Source organism: Leucoraja erinacea, chromosome 13, assembly GCF_028641065.1.
Source record: "Leucoraja erinacea ecotype New England chromosome 13, Leri_hhj_1, whole genome shotgun sequence".
Taxonomy (NCBI): domain Eukaryota; kingdom Metazoa; phylum Chordata; class Chondrichthyes; order Rajiformes; family Rajidae; genus Leucoraja; species Leucoraja erinaceus.
The window spans coordinates 14,114,733-14,142,018 of record NC_073389.1 but is presented as its reverse complement, the minus strand read 5'-3'; the positions used below and the strand labels follow the sequence as shown (position 1 = coordinate 14,142,018).

General features: G+C 43.6%; 1 protein-coding gene across 12 annotated transcripts in view; it reads right to left on the bottom strand.

Moving 5' to 3' along the window:
* Nucleotides 1-27,286, bottom strand: part of dmd (dystrophin) — a 1,582,845-nt gene that overhangs the window by 1,123,446 nt on the left and 432,113 nt on the right. For all 12 annotated transcript variants that reach the window (XM_055644518.1, XM_055644513.1, XM_055644515.1 and 9 more), the window contains exons 3-6: nucleotides 16,169-16,261; nucleotides 12,428-12,505; nucleotides 9,206-9,298; nucleotides 219-391 (exon numbers count right to left, since the gene is read on the bottom strand). In XM_055644518.1, coding sequence (XP_055500493.1) covers nucleotides 219-391; nucleotides 9,206-9,298; nucleotides 12,428-12,505; nucleotides 16,169-16,261 — 437 coding nt within the window. The remainder of the gene's footprint in view (nucleotides 1-218; nucleotides 392-9,205; nucleotides 9,299-12,427; nucleotides 12,506-16,168; nucleotides 16,262-27,286) is intronic.

Here is a 27,286-nt window from a genome sequence, read left to right as displayed (position 1 = left end):
CTTTCCACATCTTATCCTCTTATTTTGTTGCTGAGCAAGCCTGCTTTTCAGATCAGTGCCACTTCCCGAGTCTGTATGTGTGTGCTCCATGAGATAAGCTCACCATGACACAAAACCTCCTGGTGTTTCCACTGACGCAAGCGAGACACTGAGACAAGCCGAGCCACGGCAGAGGCGCTGGGGGGGGGGGGGGGGGGGGGTCCCTGCCTCGCTCTTACCTGTGACTGTGAATGAGGGCATTCAGAGCAAAGCCGTCTGACCAGCTGGAGGTAAAGTTGACGACGTTAACTGGTTTGTAGTTGCGGATGGATTGACGCACCCAGCTCAGCAGGATCTTCTCGCTGTTTGTCTGCTGCAGATTAGCCATGATGCCTTTCATAACATCTTTCACCTTAAACAGAAGGGACATCAGTTAGCCAGAGATTGGACTTTCTCGTCACTTGCATCTCCATCCAGTGCAATTTCGGCACGTTCTTATCGAGCCCGTCCATGCCCCCCCCCGCCCCCCCCCCCCCCCCCCCCCTGTTCACGCTGCCACTGTACCTCCCTCTCACCCTCCCCCATCCCACCCCACACATGCCTCTCCCACCCTCCCCACCCCAATCCACACATGCTCTCTGTGGACATTTCATCTGCTCTTACGCACAATCTTTCAACAACGGATGGTTGGGCAAGTGTCTATTTCATCTTCATGACCAATGCTCTTTGGTGAATGACAAAACGTATTTGAACATCTGAAAGGAATTGCACCAACCCACTAGATTTTTGCTTTCTAGAGGGTTGAAAATGGCACACAGGGTGACTGAATTTCAACAGCATAAGCATACTCTATTTGTTCGAGAGTTATTTTACCAACATGGAATCCTGAAATCACAATGGACAAAAAGAGGGGCATTCCAGGTCAGGGCACCATCTTTGGGAAGGCGATCTAATTAATCCCTTCCTCCCTACAGCACCACATCGCTCCATGTTAGTTTCTTTCATGGGTTCAACTAATTTTCCTCTGCATGTTTCAACAAAGCCGATTCCAGCTTTCCTTTCAGACAGAGCATTCCAGATAATAACTCAGCATGTGAAGATAAAGGTTTGTCTTATAACATATCATCCTTTTGCTTATCATTTTGATCTCTGTTCTTTTTTTTTGCCAAATATGCCACTGGGAATAAAGTCTGTGTTCTGTAAAAGCCACTCATGATTTATCAAACATTCTCAGACTCTCTTTTGCTGAAAGGAAACAAATTCCAGCTCCTCCTTTATACAGTCTTAACTATTTGAGCCACCGTTTTCACCAACTGATGTGTTTCACCAATTAGGAGAGTGGGGAGAGTGGGGACAGGAGGGGGAGGAAGGGACAGCAGGTGGAGGGGTAAGGGAGGGGAGGGGAGCGGAGCGGAGCGGAGGGGAGGAGGGAAGGAGACAGTGTTAAGGATGGGTCAGATTTTGCTTAATTTGGAACCTGCGAAGATGAAGGGCCCACAATATATTTCCAATTTCCACAGATTGGGGAGGGACTGGGTGGGGTCACTGTGCCAATTTGTTTGCCCTTCCTCGGTGTCAGCGGTAACGTGTTCAGCAGATGTTGTCAGAGTAGTCCAGGCAAGTAACTGGGGTGCTCTTTGTTGATGATGGACACTGCAGCCATTCTGCACCAGGGCAGGTGGAGTTGAATGTTTCATAAAGCAGACACTGTAAATATGTGAAATGTCAATTCTGAATCTTCCTTCTCTTTGAATTAGGTCCCTATTTATTTTCACCACATCAGTGGCATTTCATTTCTGCAAGTCTATCATCTTCATGAAGTAAACTGCACATTCATACATACATTTGTGGACCAAATCCTCCAGAGATAGCACTGAATATTTGCCATCTTTCTGATCCATCCTATCTCTAAACATTTATCGCTGCCAAGGCTATTTGCCAATCTCCGTTTTTTTTTAATGAACCTCGGTTATTCTTCGTGTTGTGCCTGTCCAGCTAGTACCCCTCAAAACAATAATTTTAGTCACTCCTAGGTACTTTGCCTGTGAGGACCATAGTTCAAACATTTTATAGATGCAGCTTCAACAGAACCCTCCTGTTCAAATATAATTAATTACAGATAACCTAGAATAAGTTCAGACACCCGTTAGTTCAGGTGTCAGGGGTTATGGGGAGATGGTAGAGAATGGGGTTTGGAGGGAGAGATAATTCTGCCATGATTGAATGGTGGAGTACAATTGATGGGCCGAATGGCTAACTCCTATCACTTATGAATATGAATTTATGACACAGAATCATTAACAGATGCACCGTAGCCTTTAGGGAGGAAAATCTGCCTAGTCCCTTCGATAAATCTTCACGCGACTCCAGGCTGAGCTTGACTCTCAACTGCCCTCTAAAATGGCCAAGTGAACTACTAAAGATTAATTCATTAACGGTCACTGAATGCTGCCTTGCCAGCGATGACTGCTTTCTGAGAGAAAACCAGTTCTTTGTCGCAGCAATCATGTGGCCGGTGCTGGCCTGGCCAGTTAACCCATTTGGCTTTTAATATTCTGCAAAATGGAAACATAACCAGCAAATTCACTTTAATACCATCATCAGGATTACTTTTGGTATCAGTGTCTCAGGGGGGAAAAAGGCAATAACACTTTAAATGAAAATGAAAACAAAGCTGACTGTCTATTGTCTAGCTGCCAATCAAATGACAGAAAGTGTGTGAAGTGATTTAGGGCATTTCCATTTTACCCAGCCCACTGAATTATCTGCTAGATAGTTTCTGATTCAAAAGCTGAATAGCTCAATATCTTTCAAAACAAGCGGCGGTGGAGACAAACATAAATCATCACATCAATTTCAAAAAGGAATGCAGTACAGCTATTTTCCTCCACTATAAGGGAGCTAATGATATGATCTCTGTTTTGAAATAACAGGAAAGCTAAATGTCCATTTAATATGATTATATTCTAAAATACAATAGAAATCACTAATTAAAATCTTTATTTGCGACACAATCTAATCATTCATTTTCTGTATCTGAAAATCAGCACCTTTTCGAGTGAGGCCAGAGTACTTGGAGGAAAAGAGGGCCAATAAATTAATTCACATTTAATTAAAATGAATTTTATTTGAAATTCCAAAACAATATTGTTATCTCCTCTCCTCCTCCAGAGACTTATTGTGCTACACAGACTCCAGTGGCATTTACAGCTTTCAGTGGGAATTCAGGAACATGAGAAGGCCATCCTGACCTCTCAAGAATTTAGCGTTAATCTTGAAGAAATAATCATCGGTTGCAAACATCAACTGAGAAGCAATGTAACCCTCATGCACGTATCTACACTTGCTCCCAGCAATAACTCCAACCAAAACAGACACTTGCACACAGGATCAGTGGGGAGGGTTGTGCTTTGGATTGGAGGCCATTGACCAGTGGAGTGTTGTAGGAGTCGGTGCTGGGCCCACTGCTAAGGTTAGATACATAAACTAACTGAATGACAATGTGGTTAACATTGTTAGTAAATTTGCAGATAACACCAAAAACAGGTAGTACAGTAGACACAGAGGAACCATATCTAAATTTACAACAGTATCTAGATCACTTAAGAAGGTAGGCCAAGGAAATTAAAATGGAGTTTAACTCCAACAAGTGTCACACACTGGTACGTCAAAGCAGGGCCGGACTTGCACAGTAAATGGCAGTTAGACACAAAATGCTGGAGTAACTCAGTGGGTCAGGCAGCATCTCCAGAGAAAACGGATGGGTGACGTCTTGGGTCGGAAGGTTCACGACCAAAAACATCACCTGAACTTTATCTTCAGAGAAGCTGCCTGACCCACTGAGTTACTCCAGCACTTTGTGTCCAGCCTAGGTATATACCAGCATCTGCAGTTCCTTTCTACACAGTAAATGGCAGATCCTGGAGAGTTGCAGCACAGAGGCACCTGGGAGTACAGGCGCATGGTCCTCTAAAAATGTTGAGTCAGGCAGAGAGAATGGTGAGGACGCTTGCACGCTTGTCTTCAATGTGAAGGGTATTGAGCAGAAACGTTGGGAAAACATGCTACAACTGTGCAAGTCGTTGATGAGATTGCATTTGGAGTATTGTGTGCAGTTCTCAACACCCAGCTACAGAAATGGTGTCATTAAGTTGAAAAGAGTGCAAAAAGGATTCACCAGGATGTTACTGGGGCCTGCAGGCTTGAGTTATAGGGAAAGGTTGGATAGGTTGAGCTTTTTTCTTTGGGCTCAGGGGACCGGGGATGGCCTTGTAGACTTGTACAACAAAATGACCATTCACAGTCTTTTTTCTGAGAGCACAGGATTTTGAAACCAAAGGGCTTAAGGTGAGGGGGGAGAGGGAAGAGATTTAAGAGGGATCTCAGGGGCAATTTTTTTCACTCAGTGGATTGTCCATATCTGAAATGAGCTGTCATAGGAAACTATAGAAGTGGATACAATTATGTGTCTTTTCAAATACATTTGGACATATGTATGGGGAGGTAGGGTGTAAAGGGATATAGGCCAAATGCAGGCAAATGGAATTAGCCCAGTATGCCAACTGGTTGTCATAGACAAGGCGAGCCAAGGGGCCTGTTTCTGTGCTGTCTATCTCTATGACTCCTACACTGCAGTCTGAATGAGATCACCCATACATCCCCCCAGTGGGCCCGGAGATGCACTGACTTTCACAACAGTGATCATTTGTGCCAAGCAGTATGAAAGCTGCTGCTAAGTCACCAAAATATGATGAACATTAAAACCACTGCAAAGATGCTACCACACCATGGCATCAGTGCAATCATAAAGTGTAGACACTCAATCATGACACATATAATGATGGTAGATCTATTGCAAGGACACTATCCCTGACAAAGTTGTGTTACTACAGGGCCTGTCCCACCAGCATGTGATTGCATGCATCTAGCGTGACCAAACGTGGTGGCTTGAGGCGTACGGCCTCGCGGGGCCGGTCCCATTTACAACCGCAGAGCCGTCTGGAGTTGTGCAGGGCAGGTCCCCACATCATACTCACCAATCAGCTGGGCAGGAGGCGGGCCGACTGAATTTGGACGTCGTACAGCGTCGGGCGGTTACGTCATCACGCAACGTCACGCCGGAGCGTGACGTCATCACGCAACGCCACGCGCTAGGCGTACACCGTCAAGACGCTGTGTACAACGTCGAGATGGTGCGTACGGCGTCAAGATGGTGCGTACGCCCGTCGAGGCGCTGCGTACGGCCTCAATGCGACTGCGGGCCGACAGTGTCAGTTTTTCGGAGCCTCGCGCAATGTTGAGACCAGCCCCGCACAACTCCATACGGCTCCGGCGATCAAAGTGGGACCGGCCCCGCGAGGCCGTACGGCTCAAGCGACCACGTTAGGTCGCGCTCGCCGCATGCAGTCGCATACTGGTGGGACAGGCCCTGAACGAGTATACACATCCCCACCTCCCAAAAAACTAGCAAAAACAGTTCCATTCAAGCATAATTACTACCTTTCTAAAAGTTACTTCAAAGGCCTCTTCAGCTGTTCAAGCACATTATTGGTTTAATAAAATTGGCATGCTATGAAACAGAAAGTGCACTTTCTCATCGCAACCTAATCCATCCAGCAGAAGCGATGATACAGTGCAGCACACACTGAAACATTCCTCTCAACCATTGATCGTTCACCACTCAGAAGTTCCACCTGATACTCATACAGCTATGTCTTCATATCTGCTGCTAAAGTCAGAGCAAAGACACTGCCTGGCTCCTGTGCTCATTTTGTGTTTACTTTTTTAACTCATTCACAGGGTCTGGTCACTGTCTAGCAAGGCAGTCTTCATTATCTAACAGTGTTTGCGCTTTCTGACGGTGATGCTTTTAGTGGACAGGGTATCCTTGGGTGATTTTGCAGTTTGTTGTGTAGCTGAAGGTAGACATAAACTGCTGCAGTAACTCATCGGATCAGGCAGCATCTCTAGAGAAAAGTAATAGGTGATGTATCGGGTCGAGGCCTTTCTTCAAACTCCGCATCGGAGAGAGGAGGAGAACTTCATAAGTTGAGAAAATGTTGCATTGGAGCAGACAGGATGTGTAGGAAGGAACTGCAGATGCTGGTTGGGAAGCTATACTGGAACACTGACCCAAGATGTAGCTGGTTGTGGACTCGGTGTTGCTGCTTGAATGGACCTGTTTATCCCGCACAGGAAGGAACTGCAGATGCTGATTTACACCAAAGATATGCACAAAATGCTGGAGTAACTCAGCGGGTCAGGCAACACCTGTGGAGAAAAGGAATTGGTGATGTTTCAGGTCTGAAGAAGGGTCTCGACCTGAAACATCACCTATTCCTTTTCACCAGAGATGCTGCCTGGCTGCTGAGTAACTCCAGCATTTTGTGTCCATCTACTGTTCATCCTGCTCTGGCATGAGGAGATAGGGGTGTGAGTTGACCATGTGGTAACTCAATGCTGCCAGGATATAAACGGGTCACAGAGCTGGTGCTATAACCTGAGTATTAACCGTTTTATGATATCGCAGAGCGAACCTAATTGGGCTTGCATTTTAAGGTTGCAACGATCCAAGGATGATCCCGATGTGCTTCACACTTTGCGGGTTGAAATGCTTCCAACTTATCTTTCACAATCACCTGGTGGGTTCCTTAAGCATTGTGGCTGGGCACATTCATGAAGCATCCTCATCTTGTTTGAGGTTTAATTACCCACTCTTCACAATTAGATGAGGAAAGATGGCTGAATTTTGAATTGGTCTGTAGACTGCGGAATTACTAAACTTCAGTCTCATAGTTTAGTTTTAGTTTAGTTTAGAGATACAGCGTGGAAACAGGCCCTTCGGACCACCGAGTCCACGCCGACCAGTGATCCCCGCACACTAACATTATCCTAGACACACTAGGGACAATGTTTACATTTATACCAAGCCAATTAACTTACAAACCTGTACGTCTTTGGAGCGTGGGAGGAAACTGAAGATCTCGGAGAATACCAACGCAGGTTAAGGGAGGAATGTACAAACTCCATACAGACAAGCACCTGTTGTTGGGATCGAACCCGGGTCTCTGGCTCCATAAGGCAGTAGCTCTACCCCTGTGCCAATGTGCCACCCTATGTTATAGTTTCACCAGGCTGGTACCTTTTAAATTACACAGCTCTGCATCAAGCACGCTCTGCTATGTTCAGGGCACCAAGGATGATATACTGCTGGGAATCATGACTTACACCCCATGACGGTGTGGCCAGACACAGTTCCAACTCCATCTCTAAATTCACTGATGCCAGCACTGTTGTTGGATGAATTACAGGCAATCACGAGTCAGTGCATAGATAGGGGATTGAATGATGTCAGAACAACCTTGCTTTCAAAATGTCGAATCAAAGAACTGCAGATGCTGGTTTATGCCAAAGATTTGTTCAGACTCTGAAGAAAGGTCCCTATCCGAAACGTCACCCCTTTTTTCTCCAGAGATGCTGCTTGACCCGCTAAGTGACTCCAGCACGTTATGTCTAACCCTGCTCTCAATGTTGGTAAGACGTAGGCACCAAATTGTTAACTTTAGAAGAGGAAAGCCAAGGATCGACACACGTGTATTCATCAACGGGTTAGTGGTGGAGAGAGTCAACAACTTCATGTTCCTGGGGGTACATATCGCTGGAGATCTTTCCTGAACCCAGCACATCGATGCAATCATAAAGAAAGACCATCAACGCCTCCAGCTCCATAGAAGATTGGGGAGATTCGATACGTTGACAAACACTCTCTTGGACTTCTACGGGTGTACGGTAGAGAGCATAGAGCGGTTGCATCACAGATTGGAGCCAAGGAGATTACAAAAAGCAGTGGAAAGTGCCCGGTCCATCACTGGTACCGACATCCCCGTCATCTAATGGATCCATGGCATCATCAAGGCCCCACACCATTCAGGCCACACTCTCATTCCACACCTGCTATCGGGAGGGTATAGGAGCCTCAAAACATCGACCTCCAGGCTCAGACACAGCTTCTTTCAAACAACCATCAGGCTAATTCTAAATACCAACTAAACTACAGACACCAACTAAACTGCAAACTGTTTAGGTTGCACCAGGGACTTCAGGCCTTTGTTTGGTTTTGCACAAAATTGGGGGAAAAAATTCTTAATTGAATTTTTGCTCTTTTTTAATTTAATTATTCAGTCATGAAATCATGAAATTTGCGTATTATGTTATCTATTGAGTACTGTATTTACAAACCTGTTGTACTGTTGCAAGTAAGAATTTTAGCACAAATGACTTCTAAACATTCTTGACTCTCTTGGGTACTCAGGATGCAAACTGCACAATTTTGTTGCTACTAATTGACAGCATGGAACTTCTTGACAGAGCTAAACTTCTAAACCAGAAACGATTCCATTTTCAGAGGCATTGCAATTGTGACTGCCTTTATATGACAAATGTTCCTCAACTCTAAATGTAAGACTAGGGTTTCCCAAGGACCCATGGTGGTCACTTCAGCTAACATTGTAATGGGCAAATGCATCTTGAGAGCCTGAGAGAAACGATGAGGCCACATTGCTTCTTCCATCCGTTGATTTTCCTCTTGCCCCATTGCGCACCCACCCGGAGAGATATGTCCCTCAGACCAGCTTGGTCAAAGGCTATGCTCCATGGCCGCTTTAGGTAATGGGCACTGAAGTCTCTTCTGCGTCTTGTTCAAAGAGCGGTCCTGATTCATCAGTCAGAACTATGCAAGGGACAATGACTAGGAGAAGAGTACTAATTGAGAGGTGGGTCAGAGGAAGTTGAAAATATATCCATTTCAGTGTTTGTGTGCAAAGAGATAAATCATGGGTTTACAATTTGATCAGGTGGAGTAGATTACTCAATGCACAATTTAATCAAAGGCTGATACAATCAAGATAGACATAAAATGCTGGAGTAACTCAGCAGGTCAGGCAACATCTCTGGAGAAAATGCATCGGGTCAGGACCCTTCTCCAGACGCATTAAAAATATTGATATAATAACATATTCTGATAAGTAATACATTGGAATGTAGTTGTGGAAAAATGGTTGTTATTGTAACATGACACTCACAGTTTTCCATTCTGGTAATTCGAGTTTCACTGTACCTTAATTGTTACACGTGACAATAAACTGACCTTTGATTGTTTGTGACCAATTATTCCCACTAACGGCAAGTCAATCCTGTAAAATAAAGCAACAGAGCGAATAGCATTTACCTGCCAGTGGAGGATGATGCTCCAGATTAATCCCAGGGTAAGTTTATGATTCCCATCCACTATATCACTTCCTCCGATATTTACCAGATCCACCTGCAGAGAACAGAAATGAAACATTATTAACATTATTGCCTTGATAACATAGTTGTAAAAGAGCTAGCCAGGAGTTCAGCTAGGGCAGCTTGACCAGATCTTTGAAAAATAAAATTCCAAGTTCTGAATCAGCAGCAAAGTATGGAGTCTACTTTTAATATGTTACAGGCATTTGCAGGAGTATATTTTGAGAAGTGACTCAATTGCTGTGCTTTGCAATGAGACGCATTTTAATGTGACTCCAAAATTACTTTTAGTAAGGGAGAGATGCCAACTAATGTAAAAAGAACTGATTTACTTTTCTCAGATTATAATTCCATGAGAAAAATTGGCAGAGATTGCATTGAGATCAAAGCATCAGCACAGCACACCATAAAACTGTGAGGCATTTCTACTAATTTGGTCCTCCAGTATGTAATCATGTTGGGGTGGGCTAACGGAGGACATTTTGGAGCTGTGGAGAGGGAGCTATCAGATTTCATGACTTGTTGTTGATATGGCATCTGCAAGGTGAACATTTGTCCAATGCTGCAGACTCCTGAATAGCATTTACACAAAGATCAGACTGCAATGCAGAAAGCAATGTCACCAGAGGTGTTAAGAGAAAGACATATATCACAGCTTATCATTGCCTCGGCACAGTCTTACAGAACCCAATTTTCTCTCTGCTCAAACAGTCCCTGCTCTCCTTGTTATGACTGTTCATGCCTCAGCAGGACACCTTCCTGCATTGGATTTCGTCTTTTATCCAGTTACATTCAACAAGAGTCAGAAATAAGGTCCTGAACCAAAACCTCACCTGTCCGTGTCTTCCAGAGATAGTGACAGACCTGCTGAGTTACTCTGACACTAAAGGACCTGTCCCACGAGCAAGCAACTGCATGCGGCAAGCGCGACCTAATGTGGTCGCTTGAGCCGTACGGCCTCGCGGGGCCGGTCCCACTTCGATCGCCGGAGCCGTATGGAGTTGTGCGGAGCTGGTCCCGACATCGCGCGGGGCTCCGAAAAACTGACGTTTTTCAAAATTTCCGTGCGGCAAAGGCCTGCGGGCCCGCAGCCGCCTCGACACCGTACGCCCGTCGGACTTCACTCGAACTTCACGTCACTCACTCGACCTCCGTGCGTACGGCGTTGAGGCGGCTGCGGGCTTTAGGTCGTGCTTGCCGCATGGAGTCGCATGCTCGTGGGACAGGCCCTTGAGTTTTGTTGGAAAGACACTACCTCCCTCTGCATCTCTACTCAGGTTACACCGTTTCTGCATCAGGTCCACAACGCAAGGAAGTTTAAACTAATCGAGCGTGGAAAGCTGATGCCCAAGGGGTAAATCCACCACTTCTACTCTTCTTGCAGGGAGATTAGCGAACCTCCTTAACATTTCTGGTTGAGAGCCATTAATAGACGGCTCCAGCATTGTGTCCTCCAGCGTTGCCTGTGTAGAGTTTGCCCTGTTACCGTGGCTTTTCTCTGAGTGCTCCAGTTTCCTCCTATGACCAGCAGGATCTAGTGTTGTCAATCCCGTTGTAGGGTAATGTCCCGAAACAGTGTCTACCTCTAGGCTTCCACAGACACTGCTCAATGCATTCAATACCTCCTTCTTGTTTTGCGCTGCAGCTATGCCCCTTTTAGCTCCTTCTCTATATAATCCCACTGGTACACTGGTACACGGCACTCTCTGGTGACACTTCTGTCAATAAGTCAGATTCAAGCCCTACTTAAAAAACTCCAATTTAAAAACCAAATGGCAACAATCCCAGGGGATGGATGGAATTGGGTCTTTCAGACAAGAAATTAAACAGAGTCTCTGGCTCTGCCACAAAATCCTGGCATTATTTTGATGACGTGTATAAAATCAGCAATGTCCAGTATAGAAACAAGCCCACAACATCTCTGCCAACAATCATGCCCATCTATACAAATCCCGCTTAAACTGATTTCCTATCTCTCTAGGCCTTGTAGATGACTCACGGATGATCCAGCATTCCTCAATTGACACCAGGTTACCTGATCAGCATCACAATGCCCTCTGTGGGAAGTTGCTGTGCAAGATAGCCAGTCACATTTCTCATATCACAACATCAAGCATCCATCGGAAGCATGAAAATGGGCTGGAAAGCCAGTGAAGGACACCCTGGGAATGAGACCAGTCCGTAAATCTATGGCGGACTAATGGTTGTTTATTGTTTGCAGAGGGGAAGCAGCAGGGTCAACGAGGCAGTCATGATGTGAAATTAGGTCAGATTCACCACGATCCCACCCAGCCTCGGCTCGCAACCATTCCTGCATCCAGTTGGAGCTCTGGACGCGGGTTCCATGGCCAGTGAAAACTCCACAACCCACTCTCTGCACACTAGCCTCATAGGTGGCAGGATTAGTGCTGTCAAGGAAACCATAATTACCTCCGTAGGTTCAGCCCACCATTGTGGCCAGATCTTAACCCAAGTCACATCATGTTGTGTGTGTGTGTGTGTGGGGGGGGGGGGAGTATTTTCTCCAAGAGGAACGGCACAGTGGTGCTGCTCAAGACGCAGCTCCAGCAACACGTCCTCCAGTGTGCTGTCTGTGCAGAGTTCTCCCTGTGGCAGCCTGACTTTCCTCCGAGAGCTCCAGTCTCCTCCTTCCCACGCCCCAAAGACCTGCAGGTGAGTTTGACATTGGTCTGCAAAGTCATCTCCCAATGTGTGGCTGAGTTGCAGAATCAGGGGGAGTCGATGGGAATGTGGGGAGAATAATATGGGACCAGTGTTGGTTTTGTGTGAGTGTGTGCAGGCTCGGTGGGCCAAAGGACCTATTTCAACACATTGTCCATTTGCATGACCATTCACACTGGCACAAGGTCATCCCAAAGGCAGGTTAGAAAGCACACGGGGACCATGTCCAGATTCCTGAACCATTGTCAACATTGAGACCAGAGATGGGGGAAACATGCAGAACACAACACTGCAAAACAATCCTCATAATAACTGGAGAAACATTTTCAATTTGCTTTAAATACATAAACTGGAAATAAATACAATAATTCCCATTAGCTGAACTTGAATTCTTGTATGCAGTGCCTTCCTGGAGCTTTAAATTTCTCTGCCTTCTAACCCGACCATCAGACTGCTCACATATCATCACACAATCACTTACATTGTTCTTCTGCAAAATCTGCAATGCTCGGTTCACATTGTTCAGAGCATGAACCCTTGTAGATCCCTTTTCTTTAGCCTAGAACAATAAATTATGCAAGGGTGAATTATTTATTTTCATTAAAAGACAGATTTGTATCTATCATCAAGCTATGGTTTTGTGCTTATCCTAACCTACTCCTCACCTTAATTTGCTGCAGCCAAGGGAATAAAAAGGCATTCTGGTAACAAGATGCAGTGAGTTGATCGACATAAGCCTGTGAGCACAAGTGACTTGACAACAACCTGAGTGATTTAAACGGCCTTCAGCATCTATTGCTGCAAGTTAAGGACAAAGCAAGTGTGACGCCTCCAAGATCTCTCAACAATTTATGAATTCTTGTCACTCATAATTCGACGTGAAAGCTAGACGGCAGTAATCGCCATAGCAATTGGCACTGCTCTCGTGAACACTTCCAACAAAGTTATGCCGAAGGATTGGGAGAATTTCTGCAGAAGCATTACCCCAGAATAATTACCAAATTGTGAAAAAGCTATAATATTTTAGATGACTATATACATTTGCGGGAGAAACTCAGCGGGTCCAGCAGCATCTATGGAGCGAAGGAAATAGGCAACGTTTCGGGCCAAAACCCTTCTTCAATTTTTTAAAAATAGTTTTACATTAAATTTTATATTATGTGTAAATATTTCTCGTGAACTTTTGCTTCATTTGTTTATGGCATGTGTGCGTCATTGGAAGGGCAGCATTTATTGCCCTCAACGCAGCATTTATTGCCCAGAAGATTAATGGATGTCACTACAACAGTTGAGCAGCCACTGTCCTGTGGGGCAGAGTTTCCTGTTCAAGATCAGAAAACACACGTCACTGTCTTAACCAATACATTTGGCCAGTACTCAGCATGGGGGCTTGATCAAACACAATGTGAAAGTGTGAACTATGATCACCGTGCGGGGAGGGAAGGGAAGGGAAGTAAGACCAGGAGAAATGAAATTCAAGGTGGTCACTACTTCATAGGTTATAGGAGCAGAATTTGGCCATTCAGCCTATCAAATTTACTCCCCCATTAAATCATGGCTGATCTATCTTTCCCTCTGAACCCCATTCTCCTGACTTCTCCCCATAACCCCCCGACACTCGTCCTTACATTACTAACTCTAACCTTGGGTAACATGAACAAGAACTGGCCCTTTGGCCCTCAATGTCAGTGTCGAACATGATGCCAAGACCATTACATATACATACCTGCACATAACCAATATCCCTCCATTCACTGCATATCCATGTGCCTGTCCAAAAGTCTTTTAAGGACCATTAACATAACAACTCACCATCCTCTATGTAAGAAAAATTGCTCAGACATCCCCTTTCAACTTTGCCCCTCTCACCTTAAAGCTATGTCCTGGAGTATTTCATTTCTCCATCCTGGGGGAAAAGATTCTGACAGTCTACCCTTTTGATGCCTCCCATGATTTTACATACAGTTAAAACTTGTTACATCGGACCATAGAGGGATTTGGGGGGGCGGGGTGCCCATTATTGCCGATTGTCCACTACAACCAAGTAAGTGATTATCATTGTATAACTAGTAGAAACAAGCAACTGCAGATTCTGGTTAATACACAAAGTGCTAGAGTAACTCAGCAGGTTAGGCAGCATCTCTGCAGAACATGTACAGGTGACATTTTGCCTCCGCAGACTCTCGGTCTGGAACTGGGCCTGGAATCCGGGTGAGTTGACGGCGAGGATCGGCAGAGTCATTGGTCGCGGCCCACGGGAGGCCGGAGTGCAGGTGAGGGTCGGTGGTGGCAGTGGCAGGTGTGGCCTGAAAGCGTAATGTGGCTTTTATAGAACTTTAGTTATGCCGGGGAGGCGGTGCGGACCAGGGGTGGCATTAGCAGCCAGGTCTGGGTGTGGCCAAGGAAGGTGTGTGGGACATCCGTGGCTTTAGCTGCCAGGCCTAGAAGTGGCCGGGGAGGATATGCAAACCAGGAATGGTGTCAGCAGCCCAGCCTGAAGGTGCAGGTCAATACATCCATCCACTATCACTGAAATCTGTTTTAAAGGGGTCTATAATAACAAAGGTTTACAGTACCTCTATCAGGTCTTCCTACAACCTCCGGTGTTCCAGAGAAAACAATCCAAGTCTATCCAACTTCTCCCTGTAGCTAATACCCACTAATCCAGGCATCATTCTGGTAAATGTAATAAAATGGAACTCCAAATGCTGGTATATACCAAAGACTGACACAAATGCTGGAGTAACTCAGCGGGTCAGGTAACATCTCTGGAATAATGGATACTGAAGAAGGGTCCAGACCCGAAACATCACCAATCCATTTTCTCCAGAGATGCTGCCTGATCCGCTGAGTTACTCCGCATTTTGTGTCATTCTTTGTGCTCTGCACCCTTTCCAAAGCCAACACATCCTTCCGTAATGAGATGACCAGAACTGCACACAACACATCAAATGCGGCACAACTAGTCCTATGAAGCCACATCACAACTTCATGACTCTCATACTCAGTACAGCAACCAATTAAAACAAGCATTAACAATGTTTTCTTTACCACTATGAAAACATGCATACTATCTGCCTCCTTACTGTCATTATGAAATGAAATAGGCCACAATTACTGTAGTCATTTTGACAAAGCACTGATGCAATGTACACATTCCAGGATTTTTATATTATGATGCATGATATTTATTACACTGAGATCGTAATCCATTTTAAAACAAAATTCAAATTTTGATTGCAAATTGTTAACCAAGTCATCTATCACTGAATTGACAATGGTCCTGTTCTGACGCTTGGTGAATCTGACGGAGAGCATTTGCAAGCAGGCTTCTTGGACAGAAATGAGAACAAATGGTTGTGAAAAAAAACTAATTATTTGCAGAGCACATTTGATTGCAAAAAACATGCAGGAGCTCTCTGACCCTCAAACTAAACTAGGTCATGGCATACTGCTGTAACAGTGGAGAAGACAGCAAAACGCATTATCTTCTAGCACTGACAGTTTACCAAAGCCACAGTCAAATGCCTGACAAATTTATAATACATTTTATCTTCATAACTTCTTCCTGCACTATCTGTCCAACTAAAGCTGACACCTCCTTTTTGACAGAGTCATGTCTATTAGTGAAGCCTGAGTGAAAACAGATAGGTAGGAATTGGCACTGCATTTACTAAATGTGCACAACCTGTTACCATCATCAATTTTTAAATCATGGAAGGTTAAAGCACACAGAGTGCATTGCCTCAATGTGCCAGTAGCGGAGGCCAGTTAAGCCTTTGTTAAATATTCCAAATATTTAAAAAAATAAACACAAATCTGTTTATAGCATCACTTGGGAGTGTTTTAAAGATTGTTCCATCCAGCAATTATATTGCCCCAGTGCAAAAATTAAACAGCAAAATATGTTCTGTATCAATTTAACACAATATTTGTAAACATGCCCTACAAAAAACTGCAATGTGAATATAGTTTATCCCATAAAACATCACATCCTATCAGATTAAATAAAATCCCAGGCACCAATTTAAAATATTACATTAATTCATTTAAATGTAAATGCCTACAGGTGGTAGTACTGTACAAAGTATTGCCACAGTAGTGCAATTACAAACAGCATCTGAAAAGGCTGTACAGGTCAGGAAGGAAGAACAGGCAACAATATCTAACGGAACAGCTCGATAGTACTTGGTGCTGAAATTGAGTGGATTTAAATCCTTACTAGATCATGGCCAACAAGACCCTGCAAAAGTTCCAGAAGCCGCCTTCCATCACACAGGTCAGTGAATAGATCTTCAATTAAAGGTTTCCCAGCCTGGGTAAAGAAAGAGAAAAAGATTTAGCACACCATAGATATCAAGTCATTCAATGGAAATGTTAAGAAATGAAAAATATTTAAAGCAAGTCCCATTTCATGTTTCATATTCAATGTGCGCTCTGAGCTCAGTTTACTTTCTCCCATTTTCTGGATGCTTCGTGCTTATTGCTCCAGCAAGCGGCATTTTACAATGGGCAAAAATTTCACCCAGGTCTCCTTGTCTTAATGAGAAGCAGAAATTGTTCAAGTAACTAAAAATCTTGGCATTCTTAATAAACATCAGAAAAAATAACTGTCCCAATTTACCATTATAATAAGAAACAGCCAGAGGTTTCAATAAACAATGTGTCTGGAATACACATTCAACGTGATAATATTTGCAAGAACTCATTGCAGCGGCATACATGCTTATAAAACTAAAGTAGTGATTTGTACTCTTCCTTGCTTGTTTATAAAACACTGACACTAAAGATTTCACTGAAATATTGTCCCACCCATGTGCAGAATGCAAATAACGAGACAACTTGTGCTGTAAAATCGTAACGCAGAGGATTAGGGGGATTATTTTTTAAAAATCAGCATACATATTGAGATACAGAGAAAGATTTAGTTTTGCATGCATTCCAGGAAAATCACACCATACGGGATGCATTCAAAACATACACGAGTACATCAGGTAATGCAGGAAGAAAATATAGTTACAGAGACAGTGCAGATAACAAAGAAAAAGTGCAGGAGCCATACAAGGTAGATTGGGAGATTCTGAAAAAATTGTAGGAACTTAAAAACAAAAGTGTTTTTACATTAAGGTAATGTAAAAATTTTAAGGTAATGTAAGGATTTTCACAGTACCGTCACAAAAAACATTCCAAACACAACAGACAACCAAAGGGTTAATAAAAATAGCACTTGAAATAATTAACAACCGTCAAGGATAAGGCTTAGTGGGACCTTTCGATCCATTGCACAATATTATCAGTTCAGAGGTGGCTGCGCAGAAAACATTGCAGTGGTTCGGAACCTCTAAAATATAACAGTGTTGTTCAAGAAATTATTTAAAGGGGGAAAAGTTTGGTGGGTGGGGGGGGGGTGGACAGATTTGAGATGATTCACTTTGCTAGGATGTAGAGGGAAAACCCATGAAAAAACTGCCCTTCAATGAGATTTGAATGTCCTCAGCAACGAATCAGGAAAAAACAGCAAACTTAGGTCGAGCAAACAATTGGGTAGGCAACAGAACAAAGAGGCCTTGCCAATTGTGTGAGATTTTTGTACAATTGGCAATTGCAATTAAGTTTCACTTAAAGATTATACTGAGTCAATGGAGGGAAGATTTTTTGTGCCAATTACTTAAATCAGCAGGTTTTTTATTTGAAAAGACAAACTAAACCAGGCCTACATTCACACTAATTGATAAGCGAGCCCATTGAAATGTAAACGTAGCCTGGGTGGTGCCAGCAATGGCTGCCTCACCTCGCCTCACCAACAGCCTATCTGCCCCTTCCCTCTGTTGTATTTTTAGTATGTGTTAAATGTATGTTTTTAGTGTTCTTTAGCTTGTTTTATGTGGGGGGTGGGTTGGGGGAAACTTTTTTTTTAATCCCTTGCCTCGACGGAGATGGGATTTTTTTCCGTATCGTATCTCCGTATGCACTGCAGCCTAACATCGCAGAGTTGGAGTCCTCTGTTGGAGGCCCACTTCGGGAGCTCCAACTATAGGAGCCTGCAGTACTAACGATCGTGGAACTGGCGATCCCTGTCACGGAACGACCTCTGAGCTCAAAACGCGGGAGCCTGCGTACTTTAACATCGTGGAGCTTGCGGTCTCTGGTTAGAGACCGACTTCAGTAGCTCCAGTCTGTAGGAGCCTCAACCTCCCCGATGCAGGGGCTTCAATCGCCCCGACTGCGAATGGTTCGGCTGCCCCGACCGCGGGAGAAAAATGAGGGAAGAAGATTAGAATTTATTGTCTTCCATCACAGTGAGGAATGTGGGGAATCCGCTGTGGTGGGTGTTTATGTTAACTTTTATGTAGTTGTGTGCCTTGATGCTTTTTTTTAGTATGCCTGTATGGTAATACGAATATCACTGTACCTTAATTGGTACACATGACAATAAAAGACCTTTGAAACCTTGGAAAATGGCAAATGTCCACGTTGACTTGCTCAGCTATCATTTGGGATCAAGCATCACACACTCAGGCTCAGCATTTGGACATTTAGAATTGAGACTAAGAGTTACTATTTTACCCGGTGGATTATTTGCCGGTAGCAATCTCGACTCAGAAGACTGTGGGTGTGCATTTAGAATGTTCAAAATTGACGGATAGATTTTTGGAACAAAAAAATCAAGAGAAATATCGATTGGGAAAACAGAGGAGGAATTCATCTTGTGGAATGGAGGAGCAGGCTCATGATGGCATTCCCATGTTTTGTTCTTTTATTTTTATGTTCTAAAAGTTGTCCAAAGATATGATCGCCCAGCCTGAACACAGTATGAACACAACAACTTGTCATCCTTCTTCAGTAGATCACAAATCACATTTGAAGAGAAATATCATTTCAAGTTTTAGAGATACAGCGTGGAAACAGGTCCTTCGGCCCATCGAGTCCGCACCGACCAGCGATCCCCACGCATTAACGCTATCCTACACACTCGGGACAATGTACACTTATACCAAGCCAATTAACCTACAAGCCTGTACGTCTTTGGAGCGTGGGAACAATCCGAAGATCTCTGAGAAAATCCACGCGTCACAGGGAGAACATACAAACTCCGTTCAGACAAGCACCCGTAGTCGGAATCAAACCTGGGTCTCTGGTGCTGGGTCTCTGGGTCTAAGGCAGCAACTCTACCGCTGTGCCACCCTGCCTCTCAGAAAAAGTAGAAAAACAGATATCTATTTCCAAATAAGTAAGTAAGTAAGTTTATTGGCCAAGTATTCACAAGCAAGGAATTTGCCTTGGTGCTCCGCCCACAAGTATCAACATGACATACTGTGACAGTTACAAATGACTCAAACGTTAAATATTAATAATAATAAAACATTAAAACACCATTGATCAAGCATGTGAACCAACAAAATACCAGATCAAAGGGAGGCTACAGATTTTTGGCTGTTGAGTCGAGCAACTACTCGTGGATAAAAACTGTTTCTATGTCTGGCTGTGGCAGCTTTGACAGTCCGGAGTCACGTTCCAGAGGGAAGTGATTCAAAGAGTTTGTGGCCAGAGTGCGAGGGGTCAGAGATGATCTTGCCCGCTCGCTTCCTGGCCCTTTCAGTGTACAGTTCATCAATGCAGGGAAGGTTGCAGCCAAACTTCATAAATGCCATAACTGCCATAAATCAACCAAACTTGTTTTTAAATAAGATATTTGACCACGGTACATGTCCATTTAGTAGTTTTAAATCTCTATTACCTAATTGGGCATTGTCTTTCTCTCCATTTGATAGGTACAACCTGACATCTTCATTCAACAATATCATCACCATTTTCTGTGCTGTGCTAATTTCTGTACCATTTAAAATTGAGCATATTAGTTATTCATGCAAGACTGATACATTGAGGGAAAATAGCTGTTTTATTACACTGAGCAGAGTTGAAACAAACCTCGCTAATAAATGAATATTAATCCCTCATCTTCACATCATTCCACAGGATTAATTTTTCTGAATAATTGTTCTTGGATGCACTTTGGAAATAGAGACATTAACATCACAAGCATCAGTGTTAATACTGTGAGCATGTTTGTTTTCCAAATGATTTCCCCCAAATTCTCAATGCACTTTCCTTCAGTTTATTTGCCTGCAGTTCCTTGTTTCTTCCTCCTTCTGGGATTTTTTCTTTGTTCCCAGCCTGAAACAATTTGGAATCTACTCTTACTTTGTGCCATGTTAAATGTCTTCACCAGTTGGAAAAACTAATTAAACGGAGGCACAGGCAGTGAAGGAGTTTATAAATCTTTCTCTGGAACCGTGGAAGTGAAAACAAGAAAGCAGGGTGTACACATTTTGGACTTGTTTTTAGTCAGCTGGGCTTCCGTCAGCTAATCAGATATGGGGAGAAAGCGGGAACTGGGTACAGGATTCTGGATGATCAGTACCTTTTTGTCTATGTTTCTATGTGTCTAATAGCACAAAGGTGGCACCGTGCGTGCAGCACGTGCGCGTCACGATGCGCGCGTCGTGCGTCGTGACACATAAATGATGTCGTGTAAATGACGCCCAAGTGGGACAGGCTAATAATTTGCCATCAAAGGATTATAGGCGCAGGAAACTTTGGTCCAACTTATTAAAACACTGGTGAGGCCACTGCTGGGATAACCAGTCACCACACTATTGGACGGTCATAACTGCAGCAGATATGGTGCAGAGTTTTTACACCAGAACGTTACCAGGAATGGAGTGTTGATCAAGAGAGATCGGGTAGACTGGGTTTATTTTCCATGGAGCAGATGAAGCTGAGGGGAACCTGATTGAGATAAAGGGGTGGGCATCGCGAAAATGTTGTCTTAAGTCAAAAGGTCATTATTTTATAGTGAGGAGTAAGAGATTTAGAATGGAATTGAGGAAGAGTTATTTCACCCAAAGAGTGGATAAAATCACGAATGGATTGCTTGAGGAAGTGGTGGAGGTAGGTACTCTCACAGCAGTTTAGATGCATTTGGATCAGCACTTGTACAGAAGATATGAAACTAATGCTGGTAAATAAGATAAGTTCTGAATGGTCAGCATCAGCATGATGGGCCAAAGGACCTGTCCATGTGCTGTTTGGCTTTGTGACATGATTTGAGCTTCAAGATACCCAAGTACCTCACCTGTCATTTTTCCCATGAAACACATTAAATTTCTGGCCAAGGCACAAACATAATCGTTTGTAACATTAAATATTTTTCACCATGTGGAAAAATGATCCCGAATCAGCAGCTAAACTACCATCTCTTGTTTTACAAATGCCACTGGGTTCAAGCTGAATATTTAAACACTTTCTCAAATGGAACAAAGCATTGTTTGGTGAGTGTGTTGTAATGGGAATCAAATGAAACCACAATTTTGTTCATCTAATATAATGGTTGTGAAACCAGGAATGCAATTTAGCATTGGAATCTCTCAGAACAGCACTTGTTGGGGTTACAAAGAGCCTTAATCTTGGACCCCCATTGAGAAATATTGGCTGAGTATTCTGCCAGATAAACAATGTTATTGGAAGTGTACCCCATTGCACGATTTCCAGTCTAGACAGGAAATCGTCTCCAACGGTTATAGGTTTTAGATTATTACTTCCCTTTGTTGACTTTATGTAAGTACTTCTTGAAGAGATTGGGGCAATGAAATAAAATGGCAACCTGTTTCCAATTATGATGTTCTAAATTTGAGAGGATTAAGCACTCAGTATTCATCAGACTGAAGCTCGACAAGAAGGTCTATAAGCAGCTAATTATTTTTGCTCCACATCGGCAAGTCATGCACAGGCAGCAACACTTCCAATCACAGATTAACATGCCGCAAATTAAGGCCAAGTTAATAAAGCATTTATTCAAGATACCCGCATGTAAAAGATAATATTTTAATGACAGTCCGCAGCTTTGGTGCACCAATGCATAGTTGGTCACTAATCATTATGATAAAAAATCAAATTATAAATTAAAGGCACATAGCATAAAGTCAATGATATTCTTGCAAAGAAAAATTACAAATTAATCCATCATAAATTCAGAAATTGCCTGTTTTTTCTCACCACCCCATCCTCCCATTATTTACAGTAAAGAGCAGAATGCCACTAGTTTAACTCCTCTACTATTCAGACAAAGCACTGAGGATATGGCTTCTGAACGTCATGTCATCTGTGCAAGTCCTGATGCTAATTATCATATAAAAATAGCAACGGAAGCATCTGGATATTGATCCAACTAGCCACCCCAATAATAACACATAAATAATAATAATGTGAAAGGCAAGAGCAAAGAGCAGAGTGGTGTAACAGGAAGAGGGAGTGAACCACACAAGATGCATTTAAGTGCATTTGGGTATAATCCTTAATAGACTTAATTTTGGTCTCTGCGGGTTGGAACCAGGCTGGAATTTGAAGTTCTCTGCGCTGCGCTTACAAAAAGTTCTCAATTCTAGTCATCTTAGAAACCAACTTCAAAGCGAGATGGAGCGTTGGGAGATCAGTTCAACATGACATAAAAGGAGAGACTGTGCTTTCTCGTACACTGCAGCCAGTCTCAGAAAATGGTCTCGTCAATTGAAGTGAAGTCGAGTTTATTGACATATTCACAAGTACGGTGAGGTAGAGGTACAATCAAAATCTTCCTTGCAGCAACATCACAAGCACGGAGACTCGGACAAACACACAAAAACATAAATTTGCATCAGATTTCCAATCAGCAGAGGAAAAGGACGCATCTGGGATTGGCCGAGACGCAGTCAAAGGGAGGATTATCACCGGAAAGTTGGGAAAAATAGCTGGAAATGACAATCTCAGTATTGGATCACAAAAACGTGTGTCACATGCTGTTGGCATCTTGCATATAATGGCCTATGAAGGTCCGAAGGTTTTACCATGCGTAGATACACACATTTGCAATTCATCTGTATTCTCTTTCCATCCACGTGGTTAAGCTAATGACTGACTGAAACCACATAAACAACTGCTGACAATGCAATTGTTCAGAGAATAATGTTTACTGACATTAATTGAATAACCAACCATTTACTGCGAAAAATACCAGTTTAAAAGTTCTATGCTTGCAGTGATTAATGAGGACCAGTTTAAAAGCCACCATTTTCCATTGCACAGAAATTTATTTTCTTTATTTATAGCTTTCTAAGCCCTTGCATCAATTATTTGCTTTATTTAGCAAGCAAACCATGTATTGCCATTTCTTAATTGAATTTATGTCCAATTGAATACAGCATGGAATGGCACATAGAGCTAAAGGAAAAAATGGGATAAATGTTTTGTTTGATTTTCTCCAAATTTGCCAGTGGAGTGTGGGACCAGCTTTGAAAACCCTCCACTGTAAGGTTGCAACTATCTGCCACGACTAATTTTGATGAGTTCAACATTCAGCTACACTTTGCCTCATCTTCAACTCAATGACTGATAGAGTGGTGCCAGTGAATACTTTTATTTCTGACACTCATTTGGATGCATCCCTCCTCCTTATCGAAGGGGGTAGCATGCAACTGGAGAGAACACCATCCAATGGTCTTGAAAATGGAACTACTTATCCCATGGAAGTGGAACTACTTATCCCTCTGGAGAAGCCACTGCTGAGGCCATGAACGACAGATAATGGTGGTATCCAGAAACCTAACCCTCGTCCTCACATCGCAATGTTCTTCATCCTAGAATCACTGCAGATTGAGATAACGTGAGCAATGTATGCTTGCACTCCTATTCCGACTCTCCTGTTGCTCACTGCAACTTTGTGTCCTTTCCGATACATGCAAACTGCAACATGGCATGATAAAGGAGGAAGGACGATGTGCAGGAAAAAGAAAATAGTGATTAAGAAAGACAATAACACCATTTTACATTTAAAGCCACTGTATATAGTTGAGGAGCTAGTTGGGATCTATACATGCTGAATCACTGTAGCCTTGAGTGGCTGCAGTGATGCACAGATGTTCCCACTAGTGGGAGAATCTAGGACGATGTTGCCATTAGTGGTAGAGTCTAGTCTAGAGTCTAAGACTTCAGAATTAGAGGATGTTCATTTAGGAAGGAGATGAGGAGAAAATTCTTTAGTCAGAGGATGGTGAATCTGGGGAATTCTTTGCCGCAGAAGACTGTGGAGGCCAAGTCAGTGGATATTTTTGGCAGAGATAGATAGATTCTTGATTAGTATGGGCACCAGGGGTTATGTGGAGAAGGCAGGGGAATGGGGTTAGGAGGGAGATAGATCAGCCATGATTGAATGGCGTAGACTTGATGGACTGAATTGCCTAATTCTACTTCTATCACTTATGACCTTATGTCAATCTTCCAATGTGCAAGGTCGCATACTGGTTTGACTACAAAGATGTGTAGATGGACAGACAGGCCACTGAGGAAGGCTCGGCTTAGTTGAGCTCAATGGCAGCGCTCAGCATCTATACTCTTCATGATAGAAGCTGTAATTCAACATCTAATTGTGATCCTCAGCAGCACCATCGGAAGCATACTAATGTCTGGACAGTCAGTGTAGGAAGGAACTGCAGATGCTGGTTTAAACTGAAGATAGGCACAAAAAACTGGAGTAACTCAGCAGGACAGGCAGCATCTCTGGAGAAAAGGAATGGGTGACATATCGGGTCGAGACACTTATTCAGGCTGAGAGTCAGGGGAAAGGGAAACGAGAGATAAAAACGGTGATGTAGAGAGAGATAGAACGAATGAATGAAAGATATTCAAAAAGTAACAATTATAAAGGAAACAGGCCTTTGTTAGCTTTGTGCTAGGTGAAAACGAGTTGCAGACAATGAGACTCAACACGACAACTTTGAGAATTGAGTCAGGGTTGAGTCTGAAGAAGGGCCCCGACCCAAAATGTTGCCTATCCATGCCCTCCAGGGATACTGCCTGACTGGCTGAGCTACTCCAGCATGTTGTGTCTAACCAGGATGACGTTCCTCTGTTGTGTAGCTCAGACTGCCACCATCATTACCAATGGCAAACCTCCACCTCCAAAGGCCACACCATAACCCAGGAGTCTGTCCAACAGACAACTAACATTCTTGATCCGCTTCTCCAATAGAGTAACAGCGGATACACGAAGCATGAATCTGCTGCTGCTCTTCCTCAGGATGAGCACAATGATGATCTCACCCCCACCACTGCACGCACCAACGCTCTTGTATTACCTGTCAATCACACAGCCCTGCCTGGTGCCCCTTACATCCAGGTGGATGATATAAAACTATGTCTTTTCATTCCTGCTTGCCTTCAAGAAATTTGCAGACTCCTCTACCCATTGTTTGTAACATGGTGTGCTTGGCTTTACAGTGTTTGTTTTTTTGCATTAGGTCGCAGCAGCTGCCAGACAAGATGCAGGCCTGCTGGTGAATGTGGAAATGGGTCCGGTTGACTGCTGAGTTGGTCTGGCTGGAAAAGGATTGTTTAAGCCACATCCTACCTTCCACTTTCTCCTGCTGTTCAATGGCTTGATAGCAAGGTTGGGCTCCAGAGCACGATTCTTGCCACTCACTCTGCCGTGTACCCTGTGGCACCGGCATCAGCAGCAAGGCAATTAATGCCTTGTTTCAGCATAATTTTGCAGTTAGATTTGTTGAGGAAGTCTGGCCTTCGTTGCGTAAGGGCTGTCGACACAGGCCTGCGTAGTGGACTGGAGACATCAGCAGTGTCATCTGTCAGAAGCCCTTGGCAACCAGAAGCCACATTTTGGTTTGCCAAGTGCACCTGACACGAAGGCCCATCAAAGCATGAAGGTGCAGTCAGAATACTGGTCCTGTCTGACTGTATTATCAGTTTATAAGTTATTGGAGCAGAATTAGGCCATTCGGCTCATCAAGTCTACTCCACCATTCAAAGATGGCTGATCTATCTCTCCCTCTCAACCCCATTCTCCTGCCTTCTCCCCACAACCTCTGCCACCCTTACTAATCAAGAATCTGATCAACTTGGCCTTAAAGATATCCACTGACTTGGCCTCCACAGCCATCCTTGGCAATGAATTCCACAGATTCACCACCCTCTGGCATTCCTCCACATCTTCTTTGAAAGGCACATCCTTATATTCTGAGAATGTGCCCTCTAAGCCTAGACTCTCCCACTAGTGGAAACATCCTCTCCCTATCCACTCTATCCAGGCCTTTCATTATTCGGTAACTTTCAATGAGGCCCCCCCTCCATATCACATCTCAGATATGGGGCCCAAAACTGCTCACAATAGCCTGAATGCAGCCTGAGGGAGGGGGGGAACAAAGGGAGCAGGGGATTCTGCAGGTGATGCTCAGGAGCTCCAAGCAAGAGGGCTTGATAGAGAACAGCACAATCATGAGACACTCTTACAAGACATGATTTGAGAGGTTGTAGTATGAATCTCCTGCTTTCCCTCAGGAATATCTACAGAGGGTTCGACAAAGGGTCTCTAACTGGAATTATTCTCCCTTCACAGGTGCTGCCTAATCTGCTGCATGTTTCCAGCTCTTTCTACTTTAATTGTAAAGTTTCCAGATTTTGTAGTGTTTTTTTTAATTGATATATGGTTGAAAAAAAAACCAAATTGGACTTTGCAGGGAATGTTTGCATGCAGTGCATCACAGAATTCATGCACAAAAGCTGTAAAATGATGTTTGTGTAATCAAAGACCCTGCGCTTCTGTAAGCCTGCAATTCGGCCACAAAATATGTGCTCATTCTGCTTAGAGCTCAGTGCAATGGCGAATGAAGAAATGAGTCAGATCTCATTAAAAGGAGAGTGACAGCAACCTTCCAGTGGAACCATCAATGATGTCCAAGTGATTTCACAAACATCTCCTGCTTAATCCTAATTGGGTGCATTTAGATACCATGGTCAGTCAGCTTTTGAGACATTATTTTCCCCCATTTCAAACTCGGAGAATGGACGTGTGGTGGGAAATTTCAGTGAAGACAATATTATTTAATGTATATAGTGAAAATCCATCATTGTCTCTCACCAGTTCACAACAAATTAGCCCCCAGAGTGAACATGGCCCTTCAATACGATACGAAAGAACAGGTCTATATCTCTCGTTTCCCTTATCCCTAACCAGTCTGAAGAAGGGTCTCGACCCAAAATGTAATCCATTCCTTCTCTCCAGTAATGCTGCCTGTCCCACTGAGTTATTCCAGCTTTTTGTTTCTATCTTCTAACGGGCATCTGCAGTTCCTTCCTACAGGATAGAACTTTATTTATCCCTGGAGGGAAATTGGTCTGCCAACAGTCATGAAACACAACATGATACTTGAAACCGAGAAATTAGAATTGGTCCAATTCTACACAGCCATCGTAGAATCTGTCCTCACCTTCTCCATCATGGTCTGGTTTGGCT